Source organism: Schistocerca gregaria, chromosome 2, assembly GCF_023897955.1.
Source record: "Schistocerca gregaria isolate iqSchGreg1 chromosome 2, iqSchGreg1.2, whole genome shotgun sequence".
In the NCBI taxonomy this organism is placed as follows: Eukaryota; Metazoa; Arthropoda; class Insecta; order Orthoptera; family Acrididae; genus Schistocerca; species Schistocerca gregaria.
In genome coordinates, this window is record NC_064921.1 from 146,449,759 (window position 1) to 146,469,107 (window position 19,349).

Sequence of the window (19,349 nt, forward strand, 5' to 3'; positions counted from 1 at the left end):
GTAATACCAATGTTTCATTATTAAGTTTTTTTCAACTTTTAATACCAAATATTACATCAGAAAATAATAAAAAACTTTATTTTGATGGAGTAGCAATAGAAATACCTGTAGGCCAATATAGCTTTAAAAACTAAAAACTGTTATTCATTTGAAAAACCCTAATATACAAATTAATGCAGAAAATGGTTCAAATGGATCTGAGCACTATGGAACTTAACTGCTGAGGTCATCAGTCCCCTAGAATTTAAAACTAATTAAACCTAACTAACCTAAAGACATTACACACATCGATGCCTGGGGCAGGATTCGAACCTGCGATCGTAGTAGCTGTGCGGTTCCAGACTGTAGCATTTAGAATTGCTCAGCCACTCCAGCTGGCCAAATTAATGCAGATCAAATTTTAAACAGAATTGTTATTGAAAGTGATGAAAAATTGTATGTGGATATAGAATATATCTGCTTATATATATATATATATATATATATATATATATATATATATATATATATATATATATATAAGCTGAAGATGAACAGATAGAGAAAGTGTATGAGAATATTGAAAGGGTAATGCAATATGTAAAGACGGACGAAAATAATGAGGTTCTACGCAGAATCGAGGGAAAGGAATATGTGGAAAACACTGATAAGGGGAAGGGACAGGATGATAGGACATCTGCTAAGACATGACAGAATGACTTCCATGGTACTAGAGGGAGCTGTAGAGGGCAAAAACTGTAGAGGAAGGCAGAGATTGGAATACATCAAGCAAATAATTGAGGACGTAGATTGCAAGTGCTACTCTGAGATGAAGAGATTAGCACAGGAAAGAAATTCATGGCGGGCCGCACCAAACCAGTCAGTACACTGATGACCAAAAAACAAAAATAGGAAACTGGAAGTTTACTTGGCTTTAGTGACCAAGTTGTTCAAGTTGATTAGAAAGCTGTAGCTAAAGATGTTCCTAAAATAATTCCTCTTGAATTTATAAATTTAAATTTTAATCTATATGTAAAACATAATGATATTTTCATTTAAACATAATGCAGAATTGTGTGGACCAATAATTTATGAACCTAATTATCCTGTAAATGTTCCTATTTTTAATACAATTCAAGATTTAGAAGTTACTATAACTGACGATAATGATAATTTAATTGACTTAAATGATGCTACAGTAAGAGTTGTTTTAGAAATATCTTAATAAACTTTTCCTTAATAAATACATTATTACTAAAGCAATATATGTCTCTATCATGAATAAAATTGAAAGTTATCAGTTTTACTCATCCCTGTTAATGAAAAAATTTAAATGTTCCAAACAAAGATACCGAAATTGAAATAAATTTTGGTGATGGTTGGTTTCACCCAAATTATACACAATTGTACATGAATTTTAGTATTATTTGAAATTATGGTACAGATTATCCTACTTATGATGGAAAAACAAACAAAAAATTAATTGATAATTATGTAAGTAAGTTGTTTAACTTTGCACGAATAAAAAAGGTCATAATATATTATCTACAATTGAACATCCCTTTATTTCTTCATCTGTTTTACTGTATCTAACTTCATCTGTAACTGACAAAATAAGTTTAGAAGGACATATTCATAATACAGGAAAAATAAATAGTAAGAGAAATGATGTACTTTACCCATTGTCAATTCTTGGTGGATTTTTTAAAGATTACAAAGAAATTATGTTTGAAGGAGACCTAACTGTAATTTTTACACACAGTTCATCTTCAGGAGATGTAATTCATCGTTGGTCTAATTAAAATGCTGCTGGTGTTGAAGTTGTAACTACACTTCCAAAAGAAGGTAAAATAGTTACAGAATCCATAGAAATAGGTTAGGTTAGGTTAGTGTTTTAATGTCCCGTCGACAACGAGGTCATTAGAGAGGGAGCACAAGCTCGGGTTAGGGAAGGATTGGGAAGGAAATAGGCCGTGCCCTTTCAAAGGAACCATCCTGGCATTTGCCTGAAACGATTTAGGGAAATCACGGAAAACCTAAATCAGGATGGCTGGAGACAGGATTGAACCGTCATTCTCCCGAATGTGAGTCCAGTGTGCTACCACTGCGCCACCTCGCTCGGTATAGAAATATAAGTGCCAGTTGTTAAATATGAACCAAACTACGAACTTGAACAATGTGAAAATATTTTGAATGTTCCTAAAATTCCTATTTCTTTTTATGAACTTCAAACAGAAGAAGTTGCTGGATTATCTGGTAAAAAGGGTTTTGAACTGGATATAACAGGTTACTATAACTCTACAGAATTTGATACGCCATTTTTTGCTTTTGGTTGTATTTCAGACAAATCGAAAAAATAATCATTTACTTGATTCATCATTATTTGATCTTGTTAATCTACAAAATATATATTTAAAAATGGTAGAATGAAGTTTTTCATCAAGAAATATGGAACATTAATCCGCCAAATAATTTTCTAAAGGCATATGATGCATTTCTTGGTTTTAAGAGAATTACTTTACTAAACTCAAAAATTCATATAAATCAATTTTATTTTATAACTAATTATACAATTTATGTAAAAAATATGACACATAGAAGAAATGTTGTAACTACACAAAAAATAACTATGAAACTTTGTGCAACTTTTAATGATAAAATTCCAAATGAAACATCTGCTTACGTAATTATGTATGGTAAATAGAATCTTACTTATGATGCACAACATAGATTACTTACTGAAAATTTTTAGTTAATAACATTTGTTTCTATATAAATGAATGAAAATTTAAAAAAAAATTATAAAAGTGTTTACATCATGCTTGTATACATTTATGAAACATATTAAGAAAGATAGAAAAGTTAAAAACCGACTTTTAAATTAATATACCTTTTTTAACTTATACATTTTAATTATATACTTAAATTCACAATTTGATTTTTAACATAATGTACTTTTATTAACTAATACATTTTGTTTTTTATGTATGTTCACAATGTAAATTTTTTTAGAATTTATTTTTCTCATTAATTTTATTTTCTTGAAATGGACAATGCTAAGCCAAAGTTAAGACAGTGTAGTCAATGTATTATTAAAAAAAACTATTGAGGGAACTTTATAAAGATAAACATTGAACTGGTGGACATTGTTATGTATGCAAAGAATCATGGAAAGAACGTCAGAAAATTGAAGTTAATTGTGAATGTGGTAGAAGTGTAAATAAGTGTTATCTCAAAAATTATTTCCAAACAACATATCATAATAATCAATAGCTGCTAAAGTAAAAAGTAAATAACTTTATATATTTATTTTATTATATGTTATATATTTATTGTATTTAATTTATTAAGTTCACCTATGGAAAATGTATCTAGAAATAAGTGATTATTTTTAGTACTTTATTAAAATTATTCTACTTAATAAAGCATTCATTAAAGGTTCTACTTAATAAATAAAGTAGATTGTTTTTGTAGGTTCTGGGTAATTAGATTAATTTTATGGAAAATAAAAAATTATGAGTGTTAACAGGCATTGTTTAATTTTTGGTAAAATTGAGCTAGTGAGTCAGAACCTACAAATAGAGTCTACTCTCTTACTATCGAAACCTGCCATACTCCATGCAACATGCAGTCACTCCTCTAAGTCAGAAACGCTATCTGCCCAGTACCAACAGGGTAACAGTTTTTCCACTCCAAATGTCAATTGACCAGTGCCATGTTTGATTGTGATCAATCAATCACCACATGTACCTGCACGTTCGAACAATGCAGGAGTCACATCTGTGTGCGGCTGGCCAGCATGCAGAAGATCAAACAGGTCTGAGTGACGTTGTTGCGATGATGACAGATGCCTCGCCCGACGACTCGCCGTGCTTTTGTTCACTGTCATATCTCCGGAGATATTCTGCAATCGTCTGTTGTTGTTGTTGTCTTCAGTCCTGAGACTGGTTAGATGCAGCTCTCCATGCTACTCTATCCTGTGCAAGCTGCTTCATCTCCCTCCACGCTGCCCTCCAATGCTAAATTTGTGATCCCTTGATGCCTGAAAACATGTCCTACCAACCCATCCCTTCTTCTAGTCAAGTTGTGCCACAAACTTCTCTTCTCTCCAATCCTATTCAATACCTCCTCATGAGTTATGTGATCTACCCATCTAATCTTCAGCATTCTTCTGTAGCACCACATTTCGAAAGATTCTATTCTCTTGTTGTCCAAACTAGTTATCGTCCATGTTTCACTTCCATACATGGCTACACTCCAAACAAATAGTTTCAGAAACGACTTCCTGGTACATAAATCTATATTCGATGTTAACAAATTTCTCTTCTTCAGAAACGCTTTCCTTGCCATTGCCAGTCTACATTTTATATCCTCCCTACTTCGACCATCATCAGTTATTTTACTTCCTAAATAGCAAAACTCCTTCACTACATTAAGTGTCTCATTTCCTAATCTAATTCCCTCAGCATCACCCGATTTAATTTGACTACATTCCATTATCCTAGTTTTGCTTTTGTTGATGTTCATCTTATATCCTCTTTTCAAGACACTGTCCATTCCGTTCAACTGCTCTTCCAAATCCTTTGCCGTCTCTGACAGAATTACAATGTCATCGGCGAACCTCAAAGTTTTTACTTCTTCTCCATGAATTTTAATACCTCCTCCAAATTTTTCTTTTGTTTCCTTTACTGCTTGCTCAATATACAGATTGAATAACATCGGGGAGAGGCTACAACCCTGTCTCACTCCTTTCCCAACCACTGCTTCCCTTTCATGCCCCTCGAATTTAATAACTGCCATCTGGTTTCTGTACAAATTGTAAATAGCCTTTCGCTCCCTGTATTTTACCCCTGCCACCTTTAGAATTTGAAAAAGAGTATTCCAGTCAACATTGTCAAAAGCTTTCTCTAAGTCTACAAATGCTAGAAACGTAGGTTTGCCTTTTCTTAATCTGTCTTCTAAGATAAGTCGTAAGGTCAGTATTGCCTCACGTGTTCCAACATTTCGACGGAATCCAAACTGATCCTCCCCGAGGTCTGCATCTACCAGTTTTTCCATTTGTCTGTAAAGAATTCGCGTTAGTATTTTGCAGCCGTGGCTTATTAAACTGATAGTTCGGTAATTTTCACATCTGTCAGCACCTGCTTTCTTTGGGATTGGAATTATTATATTCTTCTTGAAGTCTGAGGGTATTTCGCCTGTCTCATACATCTTGCTCACCAGATGGTAGAGTTTTGTCAGGACTGGTTCTCCCAAGGCCGTCAGTAGTTCTAATGGAATGTTGTCTACTCCAGGGGCCTTGTTTCGACTCAGGTCTTTCAGTGCTCTGTCAAACTCTTCACGCAGTATCGTATCTCCCATTTCGTCTTCATCTACATCTTCTTCCATTTCCATAATATTGTCCTCAAGTACATCGCCTTTGTATAAACCTTCTATATACTCCTTCCACCTTTCTGCATTCCCTTCTTTGCTTAGAACTGGGCTGCCATTTGAAATCTTGATATTCATACACATGGTTTTCTTCTCTCCAAAGGTCTCTTTAATTTTCCTGTAGGCAGTATCTATCTTACCCCTAGTGAGATAAGCTTCTACATCCTTACATTTGTCCTCTAGCCATCCCGGCTTAGCCATTTTGCACTTCCTGTCGATCTCATTTTTGAGACATTTGTATTCCTTTTTGCCTGCTTCATTTACTGCATTTTTATATTTTCTCCTTTCATCAATTAAATTCAATATTTCTTCTGTTACCCAAGGATTTCTAGCAGCCCTCGTCTTTGTACCTACTTTATCCTCTGCTGCCTTCACTACTTCATCCCTCAGAGCTACCCATTCTTCTTCTACTGTATTTCTTTCCCCTATTCCTGTCAATTGTTCCCTTATGCTCTCCCTGAAACTCTGTACAACCTCTGGTTCTTTCAGTTTATCCAGGTCCCATCTCCTTAATTTCCCACCTTTTTGCAGTTTCTTCAGTTTTAATCTACAGGTCATAACCAATAGATTGTGGTCAGAGTCCACAATCATTGGACTCGTCTATGAAATCATTTTCACTGAATTTTTTATTATCCACTCTATAACATGTATGTACTGGTAAAATTTGTGGCATGTGTCTGTTTTTTACCAACATAATAGGATGCAGTATTTATAACCAAGTAAAAGAAAACGTGCAGCTCAACAAAACAATTGGTACATAAAAACATACTTGTCATGACCAAGGACTAGCAAAATACTATAATGGTGAGGTAAAAAACGGGTATACGCAACGAATTTTAGCAGAACATACATTTTAAAGATTGGATAACAAATAAAAATTCAATGCACACGATTTTAAGACATCCCTCATGTTTGCAGATAACATGGTGTTCTAATTGAGACGTACATCCGATTTAGGTCGGCAGCCGCAAAACACACACGAAGTGAAATATAAGGATAATAGTAAAATAACACTCAGGATGCCACTACTGTGGTTAAAGCTGTTTGAGTAATAAAACAGAAGAATTTGTGTACTTGCGAAAATGCAGACCCTTCCTTAATGCATTATTATTTTTGTGTGTGCTCAGGAACCGAGCTCAGAACTTCAGTATGATACACAAGAGCAAAGATTCGTTACACAAATCATCCAGATCGCTAGCTGTAAAATACACTCGAAACCATTTCGTCAGCAATAAAAAATGGGAGACAGGCATCGCAGTTTCATCAGCCCCCCCTGCGACGTTCAAGTTCCCCACCAAAAGAAACTCAATGACAGCTATCTACTTGGAACGCAAATCTGCTAAAGACACCATTTTCAAGTGAATGTATATTGCCGCCACGTTCGGAACTTCATGAAACTATAGGGGCTGAAATGGGAATATTACAAGATGTTCCACAACAAACTTAGCATTTTTCCATTCGGTAGCGGCCAAGAAGAAAAAATGTATTGCATTGCTTATTGAACATCCCACAAATTATTATTATTATTATTTCTTTCTTATCTCAGACGTTATGTCTCGTCAAAAGTGGGAAGTGATGCGGACTTTGATCAAGCGTGACTTTCTTTTAACTGCACGGTATATGTTATATTGCATTTAGGAACTTTTGGGTAATTGAACATGTATCAATAATTACAGATTTCTGTAGTTGTATATATAAGTTTCGATGTAGCTGTATTGCATTGATGTACTGGTGGATATTGTGTGGTATGACTCTTGTAGTTGATAGTATAATTGGTATAATGTCAACTTTATACTGATGCCACATATCCTTGACTTCCTCAACCAGTTGGATGTATTTTTCAATTTTTTCTCCTGTTTTCTTTTGTATATTTGTTGTATTGGGTATGGATATTTCGATTAGTTGTGTTAATTTCTTCTTTTTATTGGTGAGTATGATGCCAGGTTTGTTATGTGGTGTTGTTTTATCTGTTATAATGGTTCTGTTCCAGTATAATTTGTATTCATCGTCCTCCAGTACATTTTGTGGTGCATACTTGTATGTAGGAACGTGTTGTTTTATAAGTTTATGTTGTAAGGCAAGCTGTTGATGTATTATTTTTGCTACATTGTCATGTCTTCTGGGGGATTCTGTATTTGCTAGTATTGTACATCTGCTTGTGATGTGATCTACTGTTTCTATTTGTTGTTTGCAAAGTCTGCATTTATCTGTTATGGTATTGGGATCTTTAATAATATGCTTGCTGTAATATCTGGTGTTTATTGTTTGATCCTGTATTGCAATCATTCCATCCCACTGTATATATTGCCTTTTCTTAGGCATGCGTTGGATGCGTCTTGATTGATGTGTGGCTGTGTTAGATGATACGGGGGCTTGCCATGTAGTGTTTTCTTTTTCCAATTTACTTTCTTTGTATCTGTTGATGTTATGTGATCTAAAGGGTTGTAGAAGTGGTTATGAAATTGCAGTGGTGTAGCCGATGTATTTATATGAGTGATTGCTTTGTGTATTTTGCTAGTTTCTGCTCGTTCTAAAAAGAATTTTCTTAAATTGTCTACCTGTCCATAATGTAGGTTTTTTTATGTCTATAAATCTCCTTCATCCTCCCTTTCTGCTTAATGTAAATCTTTCTGTTGCTGAATGTATGTGATGTATTCTATATTTGTGGCATTGTGATCGTGTAAGTGTATTGAGTGCTTCTAGGTCTGTGTTACTCCATTTCACTACTCCAAATGAGTAGGTCAATATTGGTATAGCATAAGTATTTATAGCTTTTGTTTTGTTTCTTGCTTTCAGTTCTGTTTTCAGTATTTTTGTTAGTCTTTGTCTATATTTTTCTTTTAGTTCTTCTTTAATCTTTGTATTATCTATTCCTTTTTTTGTCTGTATCCTAGATATTTATAGGCATCTGTTTTTCCATCGCTTCTATGCAGTCGCTGAGGTTATCCAATATGTAATCTTCTTGTTTAGTGTTTTTTCCCTTGACTATGCTATTTTTCTTACATTTGTCTGTTCCAAAAGCCACATTTATATCATTGCTGAATACTTCTGTTATCTTTAGTAATTGGTTGAGTTGTTGATTTGTTGCTGCCAGTAGTTTTAGATCATCCATGTATAGCAAATGTGTGATTTTGTGTGGGTATGTTCCAGTAATTTATTATTATTATTATTATTATTATTATTATTATTATTATTTGTGGCAGTGATCAGACACGAAATATTGGAGAACTGAAGTCTTCCAATTGCTGACAGTTCTGAAGTAAGGACTCCATCAATCAAATTATTTACAAACAGTAGGAGGAAGTATAGTGCGTACATTTTAGTTTGGTTGATCTTAAATGTGAGTGCAGGGTGTAGGTGAAGCAAGTGTCGCTAGGGAGAGGAGTGGTGCAAGGGAAGCATTTTTTGTCTACTCTCAAGCTGAGTAACTGAGGAGGAGCTGTATGTAGCACTCACTATGAAATGCTTCATCCTACCGCAGCAGAACGTTGTTAGAAATAAGTAGCACCAACAGTCTCAATGACGCATTACTTAATGGTTTGCTAAAATTGTACATAACTAAATATCGCTTATCTGCCGTCATTTTAAAAATGAAAATGTTCTAAGAAAATGCTTTCTCATTATAAAGTTTAGTTACGTGCTAATGATGATTATGGTGGTGGGAGGGATAGGAGAAGGAGGGGGGGACATGAGCTAATATTTGATAGTCATTTGTATTTTCAATTTTTCGGTGGGTGTTCATGGCGTTCATGGTTAAGTTTAAGCTAAAAGTTACGAGTCTGCCGTCTTGTACGACATACAAAGTACCAGAGACGACAACTGCAATTCTGTGAATCGACTTGTCTTTGTGCTGCATCTGCAATGTAGAGGATGACGTATAAAGTTGTGTAACAGGCGCAGTGCGATTAACGCTTTTCATGTAATGCTCATTTCAAATCCAGCTGTATAAATACAGTGTTCAAACAAGTTTCAAATTGTTTTTACACTGTTATGTTTTATCATACAAAATATGTTACGTTCTTTTGTCACGCGCGAAACGAGCTGATCTTTAGCTTTTACAAATTAAGTTTTCGATCTACTTTACATACACAGGTTGCGCTGCAGTTTAGAAAAGTATGAAAGGTATTCCACTGCACATCTTTTAATATACACTACCGTGACAAAAGTCATGGGATAGCGAAGAGCAGATATACAGATGACGGGAGTATAGCGTTTACAACGTATAAAAGGGCAGTCAGTTGACGGATCTGTCGTTTGTACTCAAACTGATTCATGTGAAAAAGTTTGCGACGTGATTATTCCCGCGCAACGGGAATTAACAGACTTTGAGCGCGGAATAGTATTTGGAGCTAGACGAATAGGACGTTCCATTTCGGATATCGTTAGAGGATTAGGTCTTCCGAGATCCATAGTGTCAGGTGTGTTCCGAGAATACCAAATTTCAGGCATTACCTTTCGCCAGGGACAACGCGGTGGTCGACGGCCCCTGAAGCCATGGACTGAGGTTGGCAACAATGCACTGCACAAGCTGGTGATGGTTCCATAATTCTGTGGGCTGAGCCGATCGTTGACTGAAAATGGTTACTTGGAGACCAGTTGCAGCCTTTTATGGACTTAATGTTTCTGAACAACGATGGAATTCTTGTCGATTACAAAGCGCCATGTCACTGGGATTCAGGTGTTCGCGATTAGTTTGAAGAACATTTTGGACAATTCGAGCGAGTGATTTGGCCACCCAGATCGCCCGAGATGAATCCCATCGAACATTTATGGGATATGATCGAGGAGTCAGTTGGTGCACAAAAACCTGCACAGGCAGCAGTTTCGGGACTATGGACGGCTTTGGAGACAGGATGGCTCAGTAACTCTGTAGAGGATTTCCAACGACTTGTTGAGTCTTTGCTGGGCAAAAGGAGGTCTGACACGATATTACTGAGTATCCTACTACTTTTGTCACCACTGTATATACATAGTATACAAATACTTTCAGTTGTCTGGAACTCAGAGTTTACTAGCGCCACTGGATCATATGACTGCAAAATTAACTGATCCATAAGCCCCCCCCCCCCCCCTAGCCCCTGAATCACTGCCCCTGCCATGGTGAGGAGGCTTGCATGCCTCAACGCTACAGAATATAGATAGCCGTACCATAAGTGCAGCCACAGCGGAAGGGTATGTCTTTGAGAATCCAGACAAACGTGTTGTTCCTGAAGAGGGCAGCAGCCTATTCGGTAGTTGCCAGTGGCGACGTCTGGATGGTTGACCAATCTGACTTTGTAACTTCAGCCAGCATGGCTTCGCTGTGCCGGTACCATGAATGGCTGAAAGCAAGGTGAAACTGTAAGATGGCAAGAACTATGCCCCTTACATGAAGTCGTTGAAGATCACCTAACTCACGTTGAGCGAACTGTAGGGCTGAACAAAATTACTGACAAGGCACAATGCATCTTGTAAAGGGCATAGAATGGACGTATGGGAATAACTACTGTCGGGTGATGGTTTTAAAGTAATTCACACGACATTAAAACTTTGTGGAAACGAGTCGATTTACTGGATGCTTGTTTACCCCGCGGAAGTATTTAGAGTTGACCGTGGCCGGATGGGGAACGGCGAAGGGAAGCGACAAAAGGTAGCTTAGGGCAGCTCAAGCTCTGAGAAAGCGGAAACGCGGCGCGGCCTGCAACCGCCTTAACACGAGTGAAAACATGGGTGGATGACCCCGACCCCATGCTGGTGTACCGGGAAGCAGACGGAGAACTTGTACGCCTGATGATAAATGTCCGTGGTCCCGTTTTCCGGGGAAACATACGAGAAAGCCGCGCAAAGCTACGGTGGACCGGTCAACAGAGGTCAAAATATGCGTGTTTGTGACTATAGCAACTTCACGCTGAATTCACGGTCGCAGAGTCTGAAGTAAATCAGGTGAAGAGCGACAGAATGAAATACGCCGGCCTCCGATGGGAACGTAGGACCGAGGATTTTGAAGTACTCTCCAGGGAGTCAGAATTCCAGAAAAACTGGTGTTTGTGCAGACGCTAACCTTGATGCGTGGCCTGGGAGGAGTTAAATAGAAGAAGTTGAGAGGAAGGGAAATTTTGTGGGAATTTGTTCACTTCCCAGAGCAGGCATTGGTCGGCGCTGGGAAGCGACGCATAATTAACGCGACTTGCGCTGCAATTGGCGTAAGTGATTTTGCTGGAGGGGAAACCGAGGCGAAGAGCGGACTGGGAGAAGTCCCCGTAGAAGGCTTCTGTTCCCAGCTTGCCTAGAATACGGAATGGCGTTCTTGACTCAGCTTGCCTGAGAAAGAGTGAGCATCTCTGAAGTTTAGGACTTAGCAAAGGAAACGATTGAGCTTGGAGATGGGAAGTTTTGGTTCAGCTATGTACTGAGCAAGATAGCTAGGAGTGAATAGATGAGCGCAGCCTTGCAGCACCACGAGGTCGGCCGACGTCCACACAACGACGCCGCTCCGCCATGCTGTATTCGGTGACATTGCGCCCGCTCCTTCCACTGATTAATTTGTTGGATCATGTCGGCAAAGTTTCCACGAGGGTTTCATGGGCCGTGTATTGTAGAATTCTTCTCGCACGTCGCATTGCGCCTGGGTCAGTCGATAGGAATTACTTTTGAGTTATCACGCTTTACTCCAAGCAAATGCAATTTATTACCACTGCCTGATAGGAGAATCTAGTAATGTGATGATTGAAGGTCGGGAATTTGTGCTAATCGACTGCAACTGTTTTCAATCAAGTAGCTGAAATCCCAAGTCACTTTCTTAATTAATTTCAGGTTAAACATTTGAATCTGGTGTTCAATAGCTGAATACAACATCAATGTGCACCCCTTTTTAATTAAAAGTGATCAATTCTGACTAAATTAATGTCAACACTGCCACCACAGTTCAATCAAGAGTCACAGGGCCATATTACTTTTTTGCGTTATCCGATATTGCGGCAGTTTTGCACTCTCTGTTGATGTGTTAGTCAATTAATTGGGGTGAACACACGCCAAAGCCAGCTAAATGTCGGGTGCGATGTTACAGAACTACATCCGTTATTTTTCCCGATGGAATTCAGCTTTACTGCATGGTTAAACGATGATGCCTTCCTCTTGAGTAAGGTTTCCGGAGGTAAAATGACCCAGGCGGGTCTACTCAGGAGGATGTCGTCACATCGGAAGACAAAACTGGTAATCTACAAGTCGTAGCTTGGAATATTAGGTCACATAATCTGACAGATAGGTTAGGAGATTTAAAAAGGAAAACTGATAGGTTTGAAGTTAGGTGTAATGTGTATCAGTGAAGTTCTGTGACAAGATGAACAGACATCAGAGAGGAAAAGCTTATACGCAACTTGTACAGAAACCAGACGCAATAATAAGAGTCGAAGGGCATGAAAAGCTGTGGCCGAGGAGGGAGTGAGACGTGGTTATAGCCTATCCCCAATGTCTGTACACTGAGCACGCAGTAAAGGGAACCAAAGAAAATTTTTGTGAGCGAATTAGAGTTCACGGGAAGGAAATAAAAACTTTGAAGTTTTCCACTGACATTGTAATTATGTCAGAGTCAGCAAAGGACTAGGAGGAGCAGTTGAACGGAATGGACAGTGTTTAAAGATTGTGTAAGTGTGCTGCTTCTGTGTTGGCAGCACTGTGTAGCGCTTTGTATTGGACCTCTGACTGCGCTTTCTTTGTAAGAGACTCTGTGGCTGGTCGGACTCGTTGGAAGTTAATCGCCAGTACTGTGGGGCAGTTGGAAGTTAGTCGCCAGCAGTGATGGAAGTACTGTTGGGCAGTTGGAGGCGAACAGCCAGCAGTGATCGACGTTAGATGTAAGAAATTAGCATTGATGGAGGGTAGAGGTCTGAAGTGTTAGTGTAGGTTAACGATCTGTACATGTTCGACTTGGAGACTGAATATTATTCATGATTATACCTTTGTACTAGATGTCAATGACTCTTTATATTCGTTTTTTAACTGGATGTCGCATTATTAAGATAAAAAAATACATTCTTTGGTTTGCAACAAAATCTTTCCTTTGCTAACCACATGCCTATTGGTAGTTAGCGGCTTTAGTAGTTAGAATCTTTTATTTAGCTGGCAGTATTGACGCTCGCTGTACTGCAGCAGTTCGCTTAATGAAGATTTTAGTGAGGTAAGTGCTTAATGAAATGTATAGGTTATTGTTAAGATTTCTTTTTAGTCAGAGCCATTCTTTTGAATTAATTATTTGAAGTCAGGTTGTAATTTTTTTGAGCAGTCAGATTGCGTTGCGCTGGAATATTATGGGTCAGTGTTGCATGACAAGGAAAAGTAAAGAGAAAGTAGGCTCAGTACATTCAGTTTTACTCAGCTGTTTCAGAATCAAATAATGTAGAAGTTTCATCTTATCAGTCCTTATGTAATTTAAGTACAGACACACTCATTTAAATAAATAAGTTTCAAAGGTTGTAAGATTAATTCAACAAAAGCAAAACAAGAGTGATGGAATGTAGTAGAATTAAATCAGGCGATGCTGAGTAAATTAGATTATCAAACGAGACAGTAAAAGGAGAAGATGGGTGTTGCTGTAACTGTCCTGGGCGAAATACAGAAGACGTTAAATGTAGACTGCCGAGGGCAAGAAAAGCGTTTCTGAAGAAGAGAAATTTGTTAACATCGAATATAGATTTAAACTGTTAGGAAGTCTGAAAGTATTTGCATGGACTGTAGCCATGTATGGAAGTGAAACATGACCGATACACAGGTCAGACAGGAAGAGAATAGAAGCTTTTCAGATGTGGTGCTAGAGAACAGTGCTCAGGATTAGATGGATAGAACACGTCACATACGAGGAGGTACTGAATACGACTGGAGAGAAATGAAATTTGTGGAATAACGTGACTAAAAGAAGGGATCGAATGATAGGACACATTCTGAGACATGAAAGAATCACAAATTTGGTATTGGAAGTAAAATTTTTAGAAATAGGACAAGAGATGAATGTAGTAATCAAGTTCAAAAGGATGTCGGTTGCAGTACCTGTTTGGAGATGAATATTTGCACAGGGCAGAGTTGTGTGGAGAGTTGAACCAAACCACTCGTCGCATTGAAGACTACAATAACAACAAAAACTTTTCCATAAATATGCATTTTTTACTCTTGCTGCTGTAGTTTTTAGGTAACTTGTTCACTTTCTTCCCACATGTAATGTCTATCCTCTTGTTTCATACCTGTGTTCGTACGTTTTTATCATATCTTCTAACTTTTAGATAAGATTATAGCTGCAGTTATCAGTTTTAATGCAGTAACGTGTACCCACGGTAGTGACTTGTAATTTAATCCGATTCATAGGGTATCGGTCTCCTCAGCAGCTCCAAATTGGCTCATTTCGTGTCACTCTTAAGGATTTAATTACAATAAGCATCCCACTCCACTATTTCCTCACCAGTAGAGCAGTCCTCTGATCGGCGTAGAACGTGCACATGATATGTTGTAGAGCAATTAGAAGGATTCTCACCTGTGGAGTTTTTCTTGACACAGAACCCATCCTCGACTGGGCAGGTCACCAGTAGGTCCTCAGGATCGCTGAATGGATCTCCGCAGCGAGGATCCTCTGCGGAATCGCATACGTAGCACTTAATGGCGTCAACTGAAACAGATAAGGAGCTGCCTGAGTTGTTGCGCTTACCTTCCAAGTCAAAAGAGACAGCATACTCAGATGGTAAGCGATGGGGACCATGCACAGCTGTTTTTGGCTGGTTCCCAGTGGAAGTTATTTGCCATTGAATTCTTCCAGGTTGCTGTTTAACACTGAATGACTACGTTGTGTGAATGACTCTGATGAATATTTCTGAACAGGGTTAGCTATATGTCATTGTGGGAGGAAAGGAAGAAGTGTGTGGAACCGAGTACTGGCAGTAAGACTACGGCTCTTCAATCACACAAAGAGCTTCAGATTCACATCCAACCGAAAAATCAGCATCACAGATATCATATGCCCTCACTGTGTGAAACACTGGTAAAATGTTTGGAATTTATCCCCGAAGACGGGCACAAGGATTGGTTATAAGGGATCACAACATACCTCACTTTCTAAACTACATAGTGATGAAAATATCACCAACTACGGGGGCCCTACCCACTTGGATCGAGCGCTACCGCTTATAGGAGTACTGATATCAATCTTATTACACTGAACCTTACTTATCTAAACACTCCTAAGGTGAACCTATGATGTCGAAAATTTAGTGATACCTATCCTACAGAAAACACCATTTTAGGGCAATTTCCTAATAAAAATCTGTAAAGAAGAATTACTTAACTGAAAAGATTTAGGTAATCCTTTTATGATTTAATGAGTTAAAATTATTATGATACTCAAGACAATTCATTAACATAAAAAACCTTATTATAAAAAAGTTGAGATTCTCATCCACACAAAAATTTACCAATTGTAACCAGGAACAAACATGTTTTTCATGCAGATGCTAAATAACAAATGGAAGGTGTCAACCAAATAAATTTTATCATCTTTTAATTAAAATACGATACTTTTCCAAATACTCAGCCTCAAAATGAACGGTTTAAACCAATCTTATTCGCTAATTGCTATGCGCCTACACTTCAACCACTGAAGCTATTTACACTGAAGCGCCAAAGAAACTGGCATAGGCATGCGTATTTAAACCCAGGGATGTAAACAGGCCGAAAACGGCGCTACGGACAACAAGTGTCTGGTGCAGTTGTTAGATCGCTCCCTGCTGCTACAATCGGACGTTATCAAGATTTAAGTGAGTTTGAAGCTGGTGCTATAGTCGGCGCACGAGCGGTGGGACACAGCACCTCCGAGGTGGCCATGAAGTTGGGATTTTCCCGTACGACTATTTCTCGAGTGTACCGTGAATCTTAAGAATCCGGTAAAACATCAAATCTCCCACATCGATGCGGCCGGAAAAAGATCCTGCAAGAACGGGACCAACGACGACTGAATAAAATCTTTGAACGTGACAGAAGTGCAATCCTTCCGCAAATTGCTGCAGATTCCAATGCTGGGCCATCAACAACTCTCAGCGTGCGCACCATTCAACGAAACATCATCGATATGGGCTTTCGGAAGCGAGGGCCCACTCGTGTACCCTTGATGACGGCACGACACAAAGCTTTACGCCTCGTCTGCGCCCATCAGCACCAATATTGGAGTGCTGATGACTGGAAACATTTTGCCTGGTCGGACGACTCTCGTTTGAAATTGTGGACTGTACGGGTATGGAGACAACCTCATGAATCCAAGAACCCTGCCTTTCAGCAGGGGTCTCTTCAAGCTGGCGGATGCCCGGTAAAGGTGTGGACGTGTGTAGCTGGGGTGATACGGGACCCCGGACACGTCTAGATACGGCTCTGACAGGTGACACGTACGTAAGCATCCTGTCTGGTCACTTGCATCCATTCATGTCCACTGTACATTATGAGGTACTTGGGCAATTCCAGCAGGACAATGCGGCACCCCACACGCCCACACATTCAGAATTGGTACAGAGTGGCTCCAGGAACACTCTTCTGAGTTTAAACTCTTCCGCTGGTCACCATACTCCCCAGACATGAACATTATTCAGCATATCTGGGATGCCTTGCAACGTACTGCTCAGAAGAGATCTCCACCCTCTCAAAGTACTCTTACGGAGTTATGGACAGGCCGGCAGGATTCATGGTGTCAGTTCCCTACATCACTACTTCAGACATTAGTCGAGTCCATGCCACGTCGTGTTGAGGCACTTCTGCGTGCTCACGGAAGCCCTACACGATATTTGGCATGTGTACCAGTTTCTTCTTTCTTCAGTGTATAACGTCTTCACAACTTAGTTGCCTTAAAATATCACTTTAAAAACTGAGAGCCGGCCTCTGCGGTCCAGCGGTTCTAGGCACTTCAGTCCGGGACCACGCTGCTGCTACCGTCGCAGGTTACAATCCTGCCCATGGGCATGGATGTGTGTGATGTTCTTAGGTTAGTTAGGTTTACGTAGTTCTAAGTCTAGGGGACTAATGACCTCAGATGTTGAGTCTCATAGTGCTTAGAGCCATTTGAACCAACCAAACTGGGCAACGCTAAAATGTTAAACCGGTATCCTAGCATGGAAGTCTGAATTCTGTTTGCGACGGAGATTTTCCCCTTGTATTTAATGAAACACCGATGCTGCTAACATTCATTGTCTGATATACTGCCTATGGTTCTGATGTGGATTTTCAATGTATTTCTATACAGATCCTAAAATATAACATGTATTTAAATGCATTTAATGTAACCCGTTAACGTCTATTTCGTCGTTGTACCATTGTGTTAAGTCACTGTAATTTTTGTTTTATTCATTGGGAGAAAGCTTTGTAATTAAAACGAATGTGAAGACAATTGCAATTGGAATGATGGTGAAAGTCAGACATAGGTTTTATTTATTGTGAGAAGGAGAAGTCTTCTGAGTCTAGTCGGAATGTAATGTGTAAAGCAGAAGGAGAAGGAGGACTAAACAATGGCGTCTTGTCGGCAATATTGTCAAAATCGTAACTGAACACCAGGCATACTAAATACTCAGATGCAATGGTTCCAATGGCTCTGAGCACTATGCGACTTAACTTCTGAGGTCATCAGTCGCCTAGAACTTAGAACTACTTAAACCTAACTATCCTAAGGACATCACACACATCCATACCCGAGGCAGGATTCGAACCTGCGACAGTAGCGGTCGCTTGGCTCCAGACTGTACCGCCTAGAACCGCACGGCCACTCCGGCCGGCAGATGCAATGAAATCGACCTTCGAATGGAAGAGGGAGATCTCAAACAAGAGAGCAGAGATCAAACATCGCGTAATGGCGTATGGCAGATATGTCGCTCGTCCTAATGAACTGAACAACTGACAGGTCTGTCAACGAAATGTGTTGCACTGAGAGTTAAGTTACGTGGACTTTATTGTTCAGCGAGGTGACAGACCTAGATGTGGTGTAGTGTGCAGACGATATTGAACTTACGAATTGTGTTTGGCTCTGAGCACTATGGGACTCAACTGCTGTGGTCATCAGTCCCCTAGAACTTAGAACTACTTAAACCTAACTAACCTAAGGACATCACACACATCCATGCCCGAGGCAGGATTCGAACCTGCGACCGTAGCGGTCGCTTGGCTCCAGACTGTAGCGCCTAGAACCGCACGGCCACTCCGGCCGGCAGATGCAATGAAATCGACCTTCGAATGGAAAAGGGAGATCTCAAACAAGAGAGCAGAGATCAAACATCGCGTAATGGCGTATGGCAGATATGGCGCTCGTCCTAATGAACTGAACAACTGACAGGTCTGTCAACGAAATGTGTTGCACTGAGAGTTAAGTTACGTGGACTTTATTGTTCAGCGAGGTGACAGACCTAGATGTGCTGTAGGGTGCAGACGATATTGAACTTACGAATTGTGTTTGGCTCTGAGCACTATGGGACTCAACTGCTGTGGTCATTAGTCCCCTAGAACTTAGAACTACTTAAACCTAACTAACCTAAGGACATCACACACATCGATGCCCGAGGCAGGATTCGAACCTGCGACCGTAGCAGCCGCACGACTCTAACGTGATCGGACATATTTTTGTGTAATAGATGCGAAGCATCCGGACTGCGCGCCTAGAACCGCGAGACCACCGCGGCCGGCCGAATTGTGTTTATCGGAATTTACGAGCATTGTCTGGACCTTCGTTGGCAACAAACAATTTTGAGCTACTTAATTTAATTGTATGCGGGCATAGCACATTTGTGTGGAGCGTCACTCGATCAAAAGAAACTGTTCTGTGAGTGCATTGTTACTATACGAGTACATAGAGTGCATTTACCCGCAGGCCACCTTTAAATCTCATCCCGCAGTTTTTCGTAATTTAGAACAACTGAAAAGGGGAACAGATGCCATACTGTCTTCATCTTGCATCA

General features: G+C 39.4%; 1 protein-coding gene across 1 annotated transcript in view; it reads right to left on the reverse strand.

The window, feature by feature from the left end:
* Positions 1 to 19,349, reverse strand: part of LOC126336561 (protein quiver-like) — a 59,164-nt gene that overhangs the window by 18,601 nt on the left and 21,214 nt on the right. The window contains exon 2 of the mRNA XM_050000410.1: positions 14,909 to 15,040. Coding sequence (XP_049856367.1) covers positions 14,909 to 15,040 — 132 coding nt within the window. The remainder of the gene's footprint in view (positions 1 to 14,908; positions 15,041 to 19,349) is intronic.